Raw genomic sequence first — 18,506 nt, 5'->3', positions numbered from 1 at the left:
GTAGGTTAAACTTATGAAAATGTGTCATCTCTTACTGTTTTATGGTTCCTCTGAGTGCTGTTTGCCCCCTTCCCCCGACCATGACTGGGCCATCCTTGAGTTTTAAACTCTCAGACTTGTCCATATTGATCTTCCAGTAATTCATTCATTACAGAATAAGTTTTTCCACCCTGGTGCTGGCTCCTGTGGAAGTTTTTTCTCCTGGGCATCTGTTCCATTAAGTTGTTATTCTCTCTATTTTCCTGTCTGTCTCTACAATTTTGGGAGCATTGGTTTGCTGGATAGTCTCATTTCTCTGATGGATCTGAAAAGAGTTGTTGATTTTCAGTTTGTTCAGCTTTTTTTCTTATTGTGTAAATGAGAAAGATGACTGCCAAGTTCCTTACATGCTGGACTGGAAACCAGAAGCCCCCTCCATTGAATTGTTGTTGTTCCACTGAGAAATATTAAATAGCTCCTAATTTTCAAGATTTATAGCTATGAGATAGAGTAAGAATTAGAATGACAAATCCTTTAGCTTAATTAACTCTTACTTCTGTATCTAGTGAAATTACTAGAAAGTTACACACACACACAGTTTTTTTTTAGCTGGTTGCAGAAAAACTTTCATAGGGTGCAATCTAATAATTATTAGTATAAAGAATTGCCTTTTTTTTGGGTAAGACTATGTTTTAGCTCTGTCACTGTTATAAAATAATGTAATACATTTCCCTTCTAGTATTGTGCTTTGATAGCATGACTTATGATAACCTAGTAAATTGTATTTAATTAGATGATAATTGCTCTTTAACATTATATTTCATTTTCTCCTTACCTTCTAGGAAGCTCAGAAGTTTTGTTTCATAATTGCAATTACTTCTTTTATCCCTTCCTTTTTCTCCACTTATCATTACTTTAGTTATTGTGGTTTAATTACTGCTTTGTTTGTTTTTTGTTAAAAGTTTCATGTCCATTTTGAAAATAGGTCAGTATAAATAATAAATTAACTATGCTCAAGTATTGCCTAATAGAGTTTGGGTCTTATGCCCCTTCCCTACCCCCCAACCATTTTTATCCTGCTTCATACTAACACTATTATTCTCTTGTTACTCTGTAGACTTCTCTTGACCATTATTTGAATTATTCATTCATTTCATGGCTTATCGGTAATAAATTATTTGTTCCAGACATTCTCTCTCTTGTCATCCCTTATTGCTTTATGGTTCCTCTGAATTCTGTTTGCTATTTTAATATTAACTCAACCCAGGCTATTAAGAATTTACCTGCCTCTATTCAGAAAGGTTTGTTGAAAAATATTAATAAAGCTTAATTTTAAAATGAACTTTAACTGTATATGTCTGTGCTTTCATTATTTATAGAGGGTATGTTTTATTAGGAAAATATGTTGATTTATACAAACTTTTACACTTTTAGAGTTTAATTATCAGTGCTCTTGTGTTGGGAGAGAATCTTTGTCTAACTTATTTTCTTTAATGATTTTGTGATATAAGAAACTATATTATGCAATTTAATATTTAATTATTGGAATATAATAATTTTGGTTAACCATTTTTTAATCTTATTATGCTTTTTAATTTACGGATTGAGTCTGTGTTTGTCCTTTTGAATTACTATTATAAGTTCACTCAAATGCCAAAATCTAAATTATTAAATAATTCTCATGAAAGGACTCTCTGTTGGTATCATTTATTTTGTCAGTGCCTGTTAAGTTTAGTTTACTTTAACGGGAAAACCCTTTTAAAACTTGTCATTTGGTTCTTCCTAGAGTTTAAGTAATTTCCAGAATAGACAAGATATGCTCAAATTTTGTCATTTCTCCTTCAAAGGATAGGTTTATGGGTATTTTACAAACAGTTTTAATGCTTACATTATTGAATTTATTATTTAGTGTCAATCTCATCTGTAAACACTTAACAGTCTAGTTTGGGAGATATTATGAGTAGATAGATTATTAGCAACACTAGGTAGTTTGTTGTGTATCAAATGTATAATATAGATAATACAAAAATTTAGAAATGGCAAGAATTACAAAATACTGAGATAGTAAGGGAAGCTTTTATTGAGGAGGTGGAAGTTGAGTCTTAAAGGGGCATAAGACTTAGCTGAGAGTAGAAAAATTGATTGTAAATTGTGGAGGATCCATTTTTATGCATCTATTTTTATGTTATTTGATTGATGTCAGGCACATTTTGATATGGGCTAATAATTAAAATAGAACAGAAAAGTTAAAAACTGAGATGCTATTTGTACTTACTGGATTTAAAAAAATTTCCAACCCTGAGAGTTAAGTGTTAGTATGGAGGTAGAAAATTCTTGAAATGCAAATAGTCTTTGACTTAGCAATTTCACCTCTAAGTGGATATAATCCAGAGAAGTGTTCTTCAAACTTTTGTTAGTATGATCCTCACACTGAAGTACATTTTACTTCATGACCCATTATACACACATGAAATAAAAGTTTCGTATAAGTTATTTTTACTACATATAATTAAGGTAAACATATGAAAATGTTTATATCAAATGTGAATTTACTAATGTTTAAATATAATAAAAATCTTAAACATGATAAAAATTTAGAAAATAATTTATGAAGCATGTCTGTTTTGTAAGTTTATTCCTATAACCGTAGTTTCATTGCTAAGAATGTGAGCCTATTACCTTGATATTTTCTATTGTATTATAATCCGTTTAAAAAAATGCCACTTACTGTAACTAAATCGATTTAATGACGCATTACTAGATTGCAGTCTGTAGTTTGAAAAACACTGCTTGGGAGAAATTCTTGGTCATGAATATTTGCAGTCATGCTGAAGAGTGTTCATAGCAGTATTGTTTGTATACCCCTTTACCTCAAATGGGAAACAGCTGAAATACACACTGATAAAAGATGGATAAATATAGCATAGTTATCTGATGGACTAATACTGTACATCAAGGAAATGATCTACAGTTACATTCATTATTATGAATAAATTTGGGAACATATGTTGAGCAAAAATAGCGAGCTACATAATATGTGTAATATGATTTAAGTTCAGAAGTAAGCAAAACTATACAGCATATTAAATAGGGACATATATCTGTCTTTGAACTATAAAGAAAAGCAAGGCAAAGATAAGAATCAGGGTTTCAGGATAATGCTTACCCTTGGAGGGAATAGGAGGTACTAGAGGATAAAGGGTCATATATGAGATATCAAAGATAATGGTACAGTTGTGTTTCCTAGCTGAATGTTGGTACGTACAGGGCCTCTCCTTTTAATTATTTTTTAAAAAAATTATTTACACACTGATCACAGATTATTTTTGTATGCAGTGTCTAAATTATTTTTTAACTATAAGTAAAATAAAATCAATAATTAATATTACACTTTTAAAAATTAGAGTATTGGGGTTGGGCATGGTGGCTCACACCTGTAATCTCAGCGGGGCCGAGCTGGGAAGATTGGTTGAGTCCAGGAGTTTGAGAAGGTAACATAGTGAGACCTCATTTCTACGAAGAAAATTAAAAATTAGCTGGGTTGGTGGCACATATCTATGGTCCTTGCTACTTGGGAAGCTGAGGTGGGAGGATCCCTTGAGTCCAGGAGTTCGAGGCTGCAGTGAGCCATGATGGTGCCACTGCACTCCAGAGTGGGTGACATGACAAAGCGAGACCCTGTCTCTCAAAAAAACCCAAATAAATAAAATAGAATATTGGATATATTTTCACTTTATTCCTGAAAATCCACTTTTCATCATAATCCTGGATCTTCCTCTCATTTTCAGTTTATTCCCAAGTCCTTTGGAGACAATTTGATAAGGAGGAAATATGAGAGTATAAAATAAATCGATATTTAGGGATCAGCACCAATGATAGATCAGAAATGGAGTAAAGGTCAACTGAGCATATTACTTAAAAAAAAAAAGGTGTTTCTATCTTGATGTGTCTCTTTCTTGGTTGACAGACAGAAGGGTGTTATTGAGTCTGATTTGGAGGCTTCCAATAATTGTGTGAGGCTAGATACTATGTGTTTAATAAATATTAGTTGAAAGAATGGATGGATTGATAAAAGTTGAAGAAGTTTAGGAAAGAGATAGTATCAGGATATGGATTTCATTTTTAGCAAGTTAGTCTGAGGTAGTAGACAGTCCAAAGGGGGAGGTCTTGTATAGCTGGAAATATGAGATTGGTGATTGGGAAGGTGAGGGCTGGATTATAGATTAGATAGTCTTTCAGACAGAGGAAAGATTAGCAGCCAAGACAGGCCCTACATTTTCTGAGAGAAAAGATGTGCAGAGAAACGAGGAAAGCTAAAAATTCAGTCTGGGGTACATCCACCTCGTAGGTGTAATTTAGGTATCTCACAGGTGAGAGGAATGTTCGGTTAAAAATTTTGGCAGCCTTAACATTCTAAATATTCTGTCTACAGAGCAAGATATTATTAGTACTAAAACAAACTTGCCATTTTAAAAATTTTAAAGTGATTTATGCTTTTACAAAATCATAGTTTTTCAGATAAGTTCCTTCTAAATGACATTCAAATAAAAGAATAAGGAATTATGTTAGCTATAAATATATTTTCTTTAATTAGAATGGTTTGTAAAATCTTGTTTTTCTCCTGTTACACACCTAAATTCTGAAAATTTGCTGAGTGTGATTTAATATTTAGTGTCCAGTTTTTATGTGTTCTTCAACATAAATAGGCCCTGTACTTGCACATTTTAGTTAAAAATTCATGGGCATGTTACAGGAGATGAGAATTGTGGTGACAGACATTATTATGAAAGCTAGTTAATCATAACATTAGCAAATCAAAATGTAAAACCTTTAAAATAAAATATTGTTTTTCTTAGAAATAAAAGCTCACCAGTAATTTAAATTTTTTCCACAGAGAGAATCAGTACTGAAACAGGAAATAAATGACCTTGTAAAACGGAAAATTGCAGTAGATGAAGAAAATGCTTTCTTAAGGAAAGAATTCAGTGACTTGGAGAAGAAATTTAAAGATAAAAGTCAAGAAATTAAGGTGTGTTGACTTGTACATAGTTTTGTGGGACTATTGCTTTGAAGTTCTGCTTTAAGCTTTGTTAGCCTTGTGGCACAGAAAGTGACAGGTTTGGAGGAAAAATTGCCTTAGGCCCTCCTGTACCATACAGTTTTCTCACATGCAAAAACTCTGATGAGGATGCTTTAAAGCCAGAACTCCAAGCTTTATAACTTTTAGATAAATAGTTAATGATGGAAATGGAGCTAAGAAAGTAGGAGTGTGAATATGTGGCTTCTTGTAATTAGATTCTGATGGGACTGGCATTATTAATTGATAAAACCCAGGTCTGGGAGGATATGTCTGTATGGGTCTCAAAAATAGCTGGGGACAGCATCAAAGGCAGCTTGATCAATTAATGGGCTCTTTGCAAATGTGTACTCATCAAAGCTGTCATCCAGTGAAAAAATATGACCCATCCACCTGCATGAAAAGAGGCCAATAAAAGTACACAGGTGACCTTGGCTATCAAATATAGAAGAAGCTTCTGTGAGGGTAAAACTGCACAGTTTGTATTTGCTGATTAGTTCTCACCATTTTTTGGGTTGTTTTGTTTTGTTTTGTTTATTTGCCCTTGTGGTACTGTTCTACAGGACACTAAGGAGTGTATACAGAACAAAGAAGAGCAAAACAGACTAGTTATAAAAAATCTGGAGGAGGAAAACAAGAAATTAAGTACCCACTGCACTGACCTGCTAAATGACCTGGAGAAACTGAGGAAGCAGGAAGCACATTTGAGAAAAGAAAAATATAGCACTGATGCAAAAATAAAGGTATACAATAGGAATGGAATCCATACTCCTCTTTTGGATCTAACTTTTTCTAGGAAGTTTAATACATGTTATTTTCTTTAACAAGTTATATATTCATATCCACCAGCGGGGACTAGCATTAATTTATATTCTTTCATTTAAGACCCATAGCTTTTTAAAAATTGATGTTGCAAAGCAGGAAACTGACTTCAAATGGTTATCCTAAAATGTAATCATTAAAAAATAAAGGCTATTACATTTTGAAAGAAAATGTGTTTTCAAATAACATATTTAGAATCATGGGTTTCACCTTTTTCACTTAAGGCTTAAGCTTACAAAGATAGCTATAATTTATTGCAATATGGTTTTTAAGACTGTTTTCTAGATCCTTTAAAATATAAAGTGTAAAAAATACTAAACAGTTAAACAATACAAATATGTGGTTCTATGGTGGTGCTTTCTTTGAGTTTAAAGGTGCTTTCTTTGACTTTAAAGGGCCTTATTTATGGGAAAATTTTATTTTTATAGAAGATAAAAGTTACAATCAATCTTTATAATCTTATACCCTTTTTTAAAGGCTAATCAAATGAGACAGTGGTTTCTTACAATTTTATTAGAAGTTTTCAAAATAATACTTTTTTATGGCATTCTCTGTCTTTAGAGGTTTTTGCTATTTTCTTATTAAATTACATTTTTTTTAACAATAGATTTTGTTGAAAAGGGCAGACACAGATTTTAGTACTAGTAAATATGGTGGTCTCTCCATGTATATACCCCTAAAAAGAAACACACACACACACACACACACACACACACACACACACACACACACACGGCTATTCAACAGTTATAAGCAGTTGACCATATGTATCTGCAGGTTCTGCATCAGTGGATCAAGCTATTCAGAAAAAAAAAAAAAACACAATTAAAAGTAACAATACAATAATAAAAAAATACAAGTAAAAGATACAGTATAACAACTGTTTACATTGTATTCAGTATTTTAAGTAATCTAGACATGATTTAAAGTATATGGGAATGTGTGTAGGGTATTCGCAAATAGTATGCCATTTTATATAAGAGACTTAAAGCATCCATGGATTTTGGTATCTGGAGAGCCCTGGGTTCAATCCTCCAGGAATACTGAGGGACGATGGTAATATGTATGGATATATGGGTGTGTATATGCATGTGTGCAAGAATATTTAAGTTAGGGGAGAAGGATACATCTTTCTCGGTGTATAAACCTGTTGCAGATTATTTATGGAAATATTTATGGAAAAAATTATGGAATATTATTTATGGAAATATCTATTAGTGCACAATCATGGGGTGACTGAGCCATTGAGAGAACTGAATTCTGGTGGATTTATTTTCTTAATTTTTATATCAGTTTCTGCTTCTGTGCAAGCGTTAAACAAATTGGAAGTGTGATAAGGGTAAATCAGTACTTGTGTTAATTCACAGCTACATGATTATTTGGTGATAATTTTTATTTCCTTATTTATTCTATTTGAATAATCAGTTCTGGGATTTGCTGTGACTTGTAGTTGTGTTACATTTTTTTCTCGTGGGGTTATTGTCTTTTTCCTATTGCTTTTTGGGCATTCATTATTTATTTTGGATACCAATACTTTGTATCTTATTAATACCTTCTGTTCTACAAACGTTGAATAAAGAAAACTGGAATTTCAAAAGTTTGTGAATTTTGGTAGTCATTTTATTATTTTCTTCTCAAATGTTTAAAGGTTTTATATGACAAAGTTTTCCCCACCCTAAAGTCTTTAATCTATTTATAATTTATTTTTGGATGTGATGGTCCACATCATTTACTCAATACCCACGGAAGCAGCAAGATTGTTCACTGATCTTCTCCCAGCTTTCTCCCATGAAACATGGTCATAAAAGAATTCTCATAGCTACCTTCCTGGAAAGTAGATCTTATGACCCTCATTCAGAGAGGTTCTGTCTTGTACCTAGAGTCCAAGAAGAATCTCAACAAACAGTCCTTTCTAATAAGTTTATTTTACCACAGGATCATATGCCTTCGTCCTCCAGTCACAGTTTTGCATGACTGTTCATAAAAATACACAGTTTTCCCTGAGTCTTCTGGTCTTCATTTCCGACATCTACTGTGTCATGTAAACCTTTGGTTAAATAAATGTTATATTTTTCTCTTAGTAATTTGTCTTTTATTACTGGGATGTCAGCCATGAACTTTGCCATGGGTAAGGAAAAGATACTACTTTTTATTTCCTACATGTATATATATTTTCATTTCTCTTGGGTATATACTTAGGAGTGAGATTATTGGGTCATATGGTAACTATTTTTAAGCTTTTGAGGAACTGCCAGACTGTTTTCCAAAGCAGCTGCGCCAGTTTACATTCAGACACTATGAGGGTTTTGATTTTTCGATGTTCTCATCAACACTTGTAATTGTTTGCCCTTTTTGTTATAGCCAGCTCAGGAATGTGAAGTGATATCTCATTATGGTTTTTTGTTTGTTCGTTTGTTTGAGACAGAGTCTTGCTCTGTTGCCCAGGCTGGAATACAGTGGCGTGATCTCAGCTCACTGCAACCTCTGCCTTCCTGGGTTCAAGCTATTCTCCTCCCGAGAAGAGGCAAATTACTACAGGCATGTGCCACCACATGTAGATAATTTGTGTATTTTTAGTAGAGATGGGGTTTTGCCATGTTGGCCAGGCTGGTCTCGAATCATTGTGGTTTTGATTTGCATTTTCCTGATGGCAAATGATGGTGAGCATCCTTTCATGTATTACTATCTTTGGAGAAATGTCTATTCAAATCTTTTGTGTACATACTGGCTCCACTTTCTTTATCAAGATATAGACATTGAAACTATTTTTTCTTAAATTCTTTGTTACTTTTTACTCTCTTGATGGTGTTCTTAAAAATACCAGGTTTTAATTTTGATAATATTTTATTTATCTACTTTTTTTGGTGTTACCCATGCTTTTGATGTCATATCTAAGAAACCATTGCTAATCCAAGGTCATGAAGATTGACACCTTTGTTTTGTTCTAGGAGTTTTATAGTTTTATGTCTTACATTTAATTCTTTGATACATTTTGAGTTAACTTTTAAATATGGTGTGAGATACAGGCCTAACGTCATGCTTTTGTATGTGTTATTTAGTTGTTTCAGCACCATTTGTTGAAGAAAATTCTTTTTTCCCCACTGAATTGTCTTGATACCATTATTGAATATCAGTTGACTGTAAATATAAGGGTTCATTTTTGGACCTCAGTTCTGTTTATTTGATCTATACACATTTTCTTGGTTGTTGCAGATTTGTAGCAAGTTTTGAAATTGGGGTATATGTGTCCTCCATATTTTTTCTTTTTCTAGATTAGCTATTCTGGGTCTGTTATATTTTCGTATGAATTTTAGAATTATCTTTTTTCTTCTGGCCAAAAAGGCCATCAGAGAGTTTAATAGAGATTGCCTTGAATCAGTAGATCAGTTTGGGGAGTATTATCATCTCAATAATATTTAGACTCTTCTGATCCATTAACGTGATATTTTCCATTTATTTTGGTCTTCTTCAATTTTTTCAGTTGTTTTGTAGCTTTCAGGGTATAAATTTGCACTTCTTTGGGTAAATGTATTCCTGAATATTTTATTATTTTTGATGCTATTGTAATCGGAACTGTGTTAAATTTTCTCTTCAGATCATTCATTCATAATGTGTAGATACACAATTGAGTTTTGTATACTGATCTTGTATCCTGCAACCTTTCTGAATAGGTTAACTAATTCTGATTTTTTTTTTTTTTTAGTAAATTCCTTAAGACTTTCTACGTATCATATCATGACAGCTGCAAGTAGACATAGTTTCACTTCTTCCTTTCTAATCTGAGTGCTTTTAATTTCATTTTATTTCATACTTCCCTGCTGGAAACCCTGGTATAGTGTTAAATAGAGAAAGAGTGGATATCCATGTCTTTTCAAATACCTATTTGCCATTTGTTTGTCTTTTGAGAAATGTGTATTCACATCTTTTGTCCCTTTTAAAATCAGATAATTAGATTTTTTTTTCACATAGAGTTGTTTGAGCTCTTTATATATTCTGGTTATTAGTCCTTTGTCAGATGGATAGTTTGCACATATTGTCCCATTCTGTTCACTTTATTGATTGCTTTCTTTGCTGTGCAGAAGCTTTTTAAGTTGATATGATCCCATGTGTACATTTTTACTTTGGTTTCCTGTCCCTGTGGAGTATTACTCAAGAAATCTTTGTCCAGTCCAATGTCCTGTGGAGTTCCTGCAATGTTTTCTTTTCTTTTTTTTTTTAATTTTTGAGGTGGAGTCTCGCTCTGTCGCCCAGGCTGGAGTGCAGTGGCAAGATCTCTGCTCACTGCAAGCTCCGCCTCCCGGGTTCACGCCATTCTCCTGCCTTAGCCTCCCGAGGAGCTGGGACTACAGGCACCTGGCACCACGCCCGGCTAATTTTTTGTATTTTTAGTAGAGACGGGGTTTTACCATGTTAGCCAGGATGGTCTCGATCTCCTGACCTGGTGATCCACCCACCTTGGCCTCCCAAAGTGCTGGGATTACAGGCGTGAGCCACCACACCAGGCCTGCAGTGTTTTCTTTTAGTAGCTTCACAGTTTGAGGTCTGTGACTTAAGTCTTTAATCCATTGTGATTTGAATTTTGTACATGGCAACAGATAGGGGTCTAGTTTCATTCTTCTGCATATGTATATTCATTTCCCAGCACAGTTAACTGAAGACACTGTCTTCCCAAACGTATTTTCTTGGCACTTTTGTTAACAGTGAGTTCACTGTAGATGTATCACTATATTTCTGAGTTCTCTATTCTGCTCCATTGGTCTATGTGTCTGTTTTTATGACAGTACCATGTCATTTTGGTTATTATAGCTTTGTAATCTAATTTGAAGTCAGGTAATGTGATTCCTCCAGTTTTGTTCTTTTTGCTCAGGATAGCTTTGGCTACTCTGGGTCTTTTGTGATTCCGTATAATTTTCCGATTAAAAAAAATTCTGTGAAGAATGTCATTAGTATTTTGATAGGGATTGCATAGAATCTGTAGACGGCTTTTGGCAGTATGGACATTTTAACAATATTGATTCTTCCAATCCATGAGCAAGGTATTTCTTTCCATTTTTTTTGTATCCTATCTTTAATTTCTCTCATCAGTGTTTTATAGTTTTCATTGTAGAGATCTTTAACTACTTTGGTTAATTCCTAGGTATATAATTTTATTTGTAGCTATCATAAGTAGGATTACTTTCTTAATTTTTTTCAGATTGTTTGCTGTTGGCCTGTAGCAATGCTGCTGATTTTTGTATGTTAATTTTGTATCCTGCAACTTTACCGAATTTATTTATTCATTCTAATAGGTTTTTGGTGGACTCTTCAGGTTTTTCCAAAAATAAGATTATATCATCAGCAAACAAGGATGATTTGACTATTTCCTTTCCAACTTGGATGTCCTTTCTTTCTCTCGTCTGATTGCTCTAGGGCTTCCAGTACTGTGCTGAATAACAATGGTGAAAGTGGATATTCTTGTCGTGTTTCAGATTTTAGCATCAAGCTTTCAGCTTTTCCACATTCAGTATGATACTAGCTTCCAGGCTGTCATTTATGGCTTTTATTGTTTTGAGGTATGTTCCTTCTATATCCAGTTTTTTTGAGAGTTTTTATCATGACACAATGTTGAATTTTATCAAATGCTTTTTCACCATCAATTGAAATGATCATGTGTTTTTTTTTTATCTTTTGTCTTTAAGATGAAGTCTCACTGTGTCACCCAGGCTGGAGTGCAGTGGCACGATCTTGGCTCACTGCAACCTCCACCTCCTGGGTTCAAGTGATTCTTGCCTCAGCCTCCTGAGTAACTGGGATTACAGGCATGCACCACCACGCCTGGCTAATGTTTCTATTTTTAGTAGAGACAGGGTTTTGCCATGTTGGCCAGGCTGGTCTCGAACTCCTGACCTCAGGTGATCTGCCCACTTCAGCCTCCCAAAGTGCTGAGATTACAGGCATGAGCCATCACACCTGGCCAGGTTTTGTCTTTCATTCTGTTGATATGATGTATCTCATGATGTATCCCAATGATTGATTTGCATATGTTAAACCATCCTTGCATCCCTAGGATAAATTCCACTTGGTCATGATGAATGATCTTTTTGATTTGGTGCTAATATTTTATTGAGGATTTTTGGTATCAGTGTTCATCAGGAATATTGGCCTGTCGTTTCCCTTTTTTGATGTGTCTTTGTCTGGCTTTAGTATCAGGGTAATACTGGCCTTGTAGAATGAGTTTGGAAGTATTCCCTTCTCTATTCTTCAGAATAGTTTGAGCAGGATTGGTGTTAGCTCTTATTTAAATGTTTGGTAGAATTCAACAGTGAAGCTGGGAGATGTCTTTTCTGGTAGACTTTTTAATAAGGCTTCAATCTCATTACTTGTTACTGATCTGTTCAGGTTTTGGATTTATTCGTGGTTCTTAGTAGGTTGTATGTGTCTATGAATTTGTCTATTCTAGATTTTTGAATTTATTAGCATATAGTTGCTCATAGTAGCCATTAATAATCCTTTGAATTTCTGCAGTATCTGTTGTAATGTCTACTTTTTCATCTCTGATTTTATTTATTTGGGTTTCTTTTTTTCTGAGTTAATCTGGCTAATGTTTTGTCTACTTAGTTTATCTTTCAAAAAACCCACTTTCTTTTCATTGTTCTTTTGTATTGTGTATTTCAATTTCATTGATTTCTGCTCTGATCTTTATTATTTGTTTTCTTCTAATTTTGCATTTTGTTTGCTCTTGCTTTTCTAGTTCTTTAGGATACATTGTTAGGTTGTTTATTTGTTAGGTGCTTTTTTGATGTAGATTCTTACAGCATAAAATTTGCTTTTAGTACTACTTTCACTGTAGCCTATAGGTTTTGGTATGGTGTGTTTCCATTATCATTTGCTTCTGGGAATTTTTCAGTTTTCTTCTTAATTTCTTCATTGACCTACTGGTTATTCAGGAGCATATCGTTTAATTTCCATGTGATGTGTCATTTCCAAAATTTTTCATGTTACTTATTTCTAGTTTTATTCCACTGTGGTCAGAGAAGATGCTTGATATAATTTTAGTTTTTTAAATTGTTTACACTTGTTTTATGGTGAACATACGGCCTATCCTTGAGAATGAGCTACATGCTGAGGACAGGAATGTGTATTTCGCAGCCATTGGATGAAATATGGTGTAAATGTCTATTAGGTACATTTGTTCTGTAGTGCAGATGAGTCTGTTGTTTCTTTGTTGATTTTTGGTCTGGATTACCTATCCAATGCTGAAGGTGGGGTGTTGAAGCCTCCAGCTGTTATTGTATTGGGGCCTATCTCTCTTTAGCTATAATAATATTTTCTTTATATATCTTGATGCTCCAGTGTTGGGTGCATATATATTTATATTTGTTATATTCTTTTGCTGAATTGACCTCTTTATCATTATATAATGATATTCTTTATTTCTTTTTATAGTTGTTGTCTTGAAATCTATTTTGTCTGATGGAGGTACAGTTACTCCTGCTCCTTTTTGGTTTTCATTTGCGTGGAATATTTTTTTCACCCTTTTATTTTCGATCTGTCTGTATTTTTATAGGTTAGGTTTTTTTTTTTTTTTTTTGACGCATGGTCTCGCTCTGTCACCCAGACTGGAGTGCAGTGGCACGATCATGGCTCACTTCAGCCTCCACCTTGTAGGCTCAAGCAATCCTCCCACCTCAGCCTCTTGAGTAGCTGAGACTACGGGCATATAGCACTACATATGGCTAATTTTTTGCTTTTTAATTTTTTGTAGAGATGAGGTCTTGCTATGTTGCCTAGACTGGTCTCAAACTCCTGGGCTCAAGTGACCCTCCTGCCTCTGCCTTCCAAAGTGCTGGGGTTATAGGTATGCACCACCATGCCTGGTCCCCTAAAGTTTCTTGTAGGCAACAGATCATTGAGTCTTGCTTTTTAAAAATATATATACGGGGAGAGTTTGTTCCATTTACCTTCCGCATTATTAGTGAGTGTTTGTTTCATTTACCTGTAGCATTATTATTGATAAGTAAGGACTTACTCCTGCCATTTATTATTTGCTTCCTGGTTGTTTTGTGGTCTTCTCTTTCATGTTTTCTTCCTTCTGCTTTTCTTTTAGTAAAGGAGATTTTCTCTGGTAGTATGATTTAATTTCTTATTTATTTATTTTTGTATCCATTGTATGTGTCTTTATTTGAGGTTACCATGAGGCTTGCATGTACTGTTTTATCACTCATTATTTTAAACTGATACATCTTAACACTGATTGCATATACAGTTTAAGAAACACTCAAAGAGAAAACTAATATAAACTCTCATCTTCATCGTGTTTTGTAACATTTTGTTCTTTTTATTTATCTTATTCTACTATATTATGTCTTGAAAGTTGTTACAGTTATTTTGATAGCTTTACCTTTTATTGCTTTTACTCAAGATACGAGTAGTTTACACTACAATTACACTTTTATGATACTCTGTATTTGTCTATATACTTACTGTTGCCAGTGAGCTTTGTTCCTTTGTATGACTTCTTATTGCTTATTAATGTTGTGTTTTATTTTCTTTCAAATTGAAGAATTTTTTTAGTGTTCTTTGTAGGACAGATTTGGTATTGATGTAATCCCTCAGCTTTTGTTTGTCTGGGAAAGTCTTTGTTTGAAGGATATTTTTGATGGATATACTATTCTATGTTAAAAGTTTTTTTTTTCCCTTCAGCACTTTAAATATGTCATGACACTCTCTCCTGGACTGTAAAGTTTCCACTGTGCAGTCTGCTGCCAGATGTGTTAGAGGTCCATTGTATGTTATTTGTGTGTTTTTTTTTTTTTCTGCTTTCAGTATCCTTTCTTTATCCTTGGACTTTGGGATTTTGATTATTAAATACCTTGAGGTAGTTTTCTTTGGGTTACATCTACTTCATGGTCTATAACCTTTTTGTTCTTGGATATTGGTATCTTTCCCTAGGTTTGGGATGTTCTCTGATATTATCCCTTTGAATATATTTTCTGACCTCTCTCTACCTCCTTTAAGGCAAGTAATTCTTAGATTTGCCTTTTTCACTTTATTTTCTCAATCTTGTGTGTGTGCTTCATTCTTTTTACTAATTTTTCTTTTGTCTCCTCTAACTGTGTATTTTCAGACAACCTGTCTTCAATCTAACTAGTTCTTCTGCTTGATCATTTCTGCTTTTAAGAGACTGATGCATTCTTTAATATGTCAGTTACATTTTTCAGTTCCAGAATTTCTACTTTATTCTTTTTAATAACTTCAATTTCTTTTAAAAATAAATCTGTAGTATTCTTAATTCCTTATCTGTGTTATCTTTTTTTTTGAATTTTTCTTTTTATTATTATTATTATACTTTAGGTTTTATGGTACATGTGCGCAATGTGCAGGTAAGTTACATATGTATACATGTGCCATGCTGGTGTGCTGCACCCACTAACTCGTCATCTAGCATTAGGTATATCTCCCAATGCTATCCCTCCCCCCTCCCCCCACCCCACAACAGTCCCCGAAGTGTGATGTTCCCCTTCCCGTGCCCATGTGTTCTCATTGTTCAATTCCCACCTATGAGTGAGAATATGCGGTGTTTGGTTTTTTGTTCTTGCGATAGTTTACTGAGAATGATGATTTCCAATTTCATCCATGTCCCTACAAAGGACATGAACTCATCATTTTTTATGGCTGCATAGTATTCCATGGTGTATATGTGCCACATTTTCTTAATCCAGTCTATCATTGTTGGACATTTGGGTTGGTTCCAAGTCTTTGCTATTGTGAATAATGCCACAATAAACATACGTGTGCATGTGTCTTTATAGCAGCATGATTTATAGCCCTTTGGGTATATACCCAGTAATGGGATGGCTGGGTCAAATGGTATTTCTAGTTCTAGATCCCTGAGGAATCGCCACACTGACTTCCACAAGGGTTGAACTAGTTTATAGTCCCACCAACAGTGTAAAAGTGTTCCTATTTCTCCACATCCTCTCCAGCACCTGTTGTTTCCTGACTTTTTAATGATCACCATTCTAACTGGTGTGAGATGGTATGTATCTCATTGTGGTTTTGATTTGCATTTCTCTGATGGCCAGTGATGACGAGCACTTTTTCATGTGTTTTTTGGCTGCATAAATGTCTTCTTTTGAGAAGTGTCTGTTCATATCCTTTGCCTACTTTTTGATGGGGTTGTTTGTTTTTTTCTTGTAAATTTGTTTGAGTTCATTGTAGATTCTGGATATTAGCCCTTTGTCAGATGAGTAGGTTGTGAAAATGTTCTCCCATTTTGTAGGTTGCCTGTTCACTCTGATGGTAGTTTCTTTTGCTGTGCAGAAGCTCTTCAGTTTAATTAGATCCCATTTGTTAATTTTGGCTTTTGTTGCCATTGCTTTCTTTTGTTGTTTTAGACATGAAGTCCTTGCCCATGCCTATGTCCTGAATGGTATTGCCTAGGTTTTCTTCTAGGGTTTTTATGGTTTTAGGTCTAACATGTAAGTCTTTAATCCATCTTGAATTAATTTTTGTATAAGGTGTAAGGAAGGGATCCAGTTTCAGCTTTCTACATATGGCTAGCCAGTTTTCCCAGCACCATTTATTAAATAGGGAATCCTTTCCCCATTTCTTGTTTTTGTCAGGTTTGTCAAAGATCAGATAGTTGTAGATATGCGGCATTATTTCTGAGGACTCTGTTCTGTTCCATTGATCTATATCTCTGTTTTGGTACCAGTACCATGCTGTTTTGGTTACTGTAGCCTTGTAGTATAGTTTGAAGTCAGGTAGCGTGATGCTTCCAGCTTTGTTCTTTCGGCTTAGGATTGACTTGGTGATGCGGGCTCTTTTTTGGTTCCATATGAACTTGAAAGTAGTTTTTTCCAATTCTGTGAAGAAAGTCATTGGTAGCTTGATGGGGATGGCATTGAATCTATAAATTACCTTGGGCAGTATGGCCATTTTCACGATATTGATTCTTCCTACCCATGAGCATGGAATGTTCTTCCCTTTGTTTGTATCCTCTTTTATTTCATTGAGCAGTGGTTTGTAGTTCTCCTTGAAGAGGTCCTTCACATCCCTTGTAAGTTGGATTCCTAGGTATTTTATTCTCTTTAAAGCAATTGTGAATGGGAGTTCACTCATGATTTGGCTCTCTGTTTGTCTGTTATTGGTGTATAAGAATGCTTGTGATTTTCGTACATTGATTTTGTATCCTGAGACTTTGCTGAAATTGCTCATCAGCTTAAGGAGATTTTGGGCTGAGACAGTGGGGTTTTCTAGATATACTATCATGTCATCTGCAAACAGGGACAGTTTGACTTCCTCTTTTCCTCATTGAATACCCTTTATTTCCTTCTCCTGCCTGATTGCCCTGGCCAGAACTTCCAACACTATGTTGAATAGGAGTGGTGAGAGAGGGCATCCCTGTCTTGTGCCAGTTTTCAAAGGGAATGCTTCCAGTTTTTGCCCATTCAGTATGATATTGGCTGTGGGTTTGTCATAGATAGCTCTTATTATTTTGAGATACGTCCCATCAATACCTAATTTATTGAGAGTTTTTAGCATGAAGGGTTGTTGAATTTTGTCAAAGGCCTTTTCTGCATCTATTGAGATAATCATGTGGTTTTTGTCTTTGGTTCTGTTTATATGCTGGATTACATTTATTGATTTGCATATGTTGAACCAACCTTGCATCCCAGGGATGAAGCCCACTTGATCATGGTGGATAAGCTTTTTGATGTGCTGCTGGATTCGGTTTGCCAGTATTTTATTGAGGATTTTTGCATCAATGTTCATCAAGGATGTTGGTCTAAAATTCTCTTTTTTGGTTGTGTCTCTGCCAGGCTTTGGTATCAGGATGATGCTGGCCTCATAAAATGAGTTAGGGAGGATTCCCTCTTTTTCAGAAGGAATGGTACCAGCTCCTCCTTGTACCTCTGGTAGAATTCGGCTGTGAATCCATCTGGTCCTGGACTCTTTTTGGTCGGTAAGCTGTTAATTATTGCCACAATTTCAGAGCCTGTTATTGGTCTATTCAGAGATTCAACTTCTTCCTGGTTTAGTCTTGGGAGGGTGTATGTGTTGAGGAATTTATCCATTTCTTCTAGATTTTCTAGTTTATTTGCGTAGAGGTGTTTGTAGTATTCTCTGATGGTAGTTTGTATTTCTATGGGATCGGTGGTGATATCCCCTTTATCATTTTTTATTGCATCTATTTGATTCTTCTCTCTTTTCTTCTTTATTAATCTTGCTAGTGGTCTATCAATTTTGTTGATCTTTTCAAAAAACCAGCTCCTGGATTCATTAATTTTTTGAAGGGTTTTTGTGTCTCTATTTCCTTCAGTTCTCCTCTGATTTTAGTTATTTCTTGCCTTCTGCTAGCTTTTGCATGTGTTTGCTCTTGCTTTTCTAGTTGTTTCAATTGTGATGTTAGGGTGTCAATTTTGGATCTTTCCTGCTTTCTCTTGTGGGCATTTAGTGCTATAAATTTCCCTCTACACACTGCTGTGAATGTGTCCCAGAGATTCTGGTATGTTGTGTCTTTGTTCTCGTTGGTTTCAAAGAACATCTTTATTTCTGCCTTCATTTCATTATGTACCCAGTAGTCATTCAGGAGCAGGTTGTTCAGTTTCCATGTAGTTCAGCGGTTTTGAGTGAGTTTCTTAAT

General features: G+C 34.6%; 1 protein-coding gene across 7 annotated transcripts in view; it reads left to right on the top strand.

Moving 5' to 3' along the window:
• The window catches only part of CNTLN (centlein), a 352,032-nt gene that overhangs the window by 92,817 nt on the left and 240,709 nt on the right, over positions 1–18,506 (top strand). For 6 of the 7 annotated variants that reach the window (XM_054519817.2, XM_024252705.3, XM_024252704.3 and 3 more), the window contains exons 4-5: positions 4,874–5,008; positions 5,620–5,799. The exons of the other annotated variant lie outside the window; for it this stretch is intronic. In XM_054519817.2, coding sequence (XP_054375792.2) covers positions 4,874–5,008; positions 5,620–5,799 — 315 coding nt within the window. The remainder of the gene's footprint in view (positions 1–4,873; positions 5,009–5,619; positions 5,800–18,506) is intronic. 7 annotated transcript variants of the gene reach the window in all.

This window comes from Pongo abelii, chromosome 13 (assembly GCF_028885655.2).
Source record: "Pongo abelii isolate AG06213 chromosome 13, NHGRI_mPonAbe1-v2.0_pri, whole genome shotgun sequence".
NCBI lineage: Eukaryota > Metazoa > Chordata > Mammalia > Primates > Hominidae > Pongo > Pongo abelii.
This window is presented reverse-complemented; position numbering and strand designations above follow the sequence as displayed.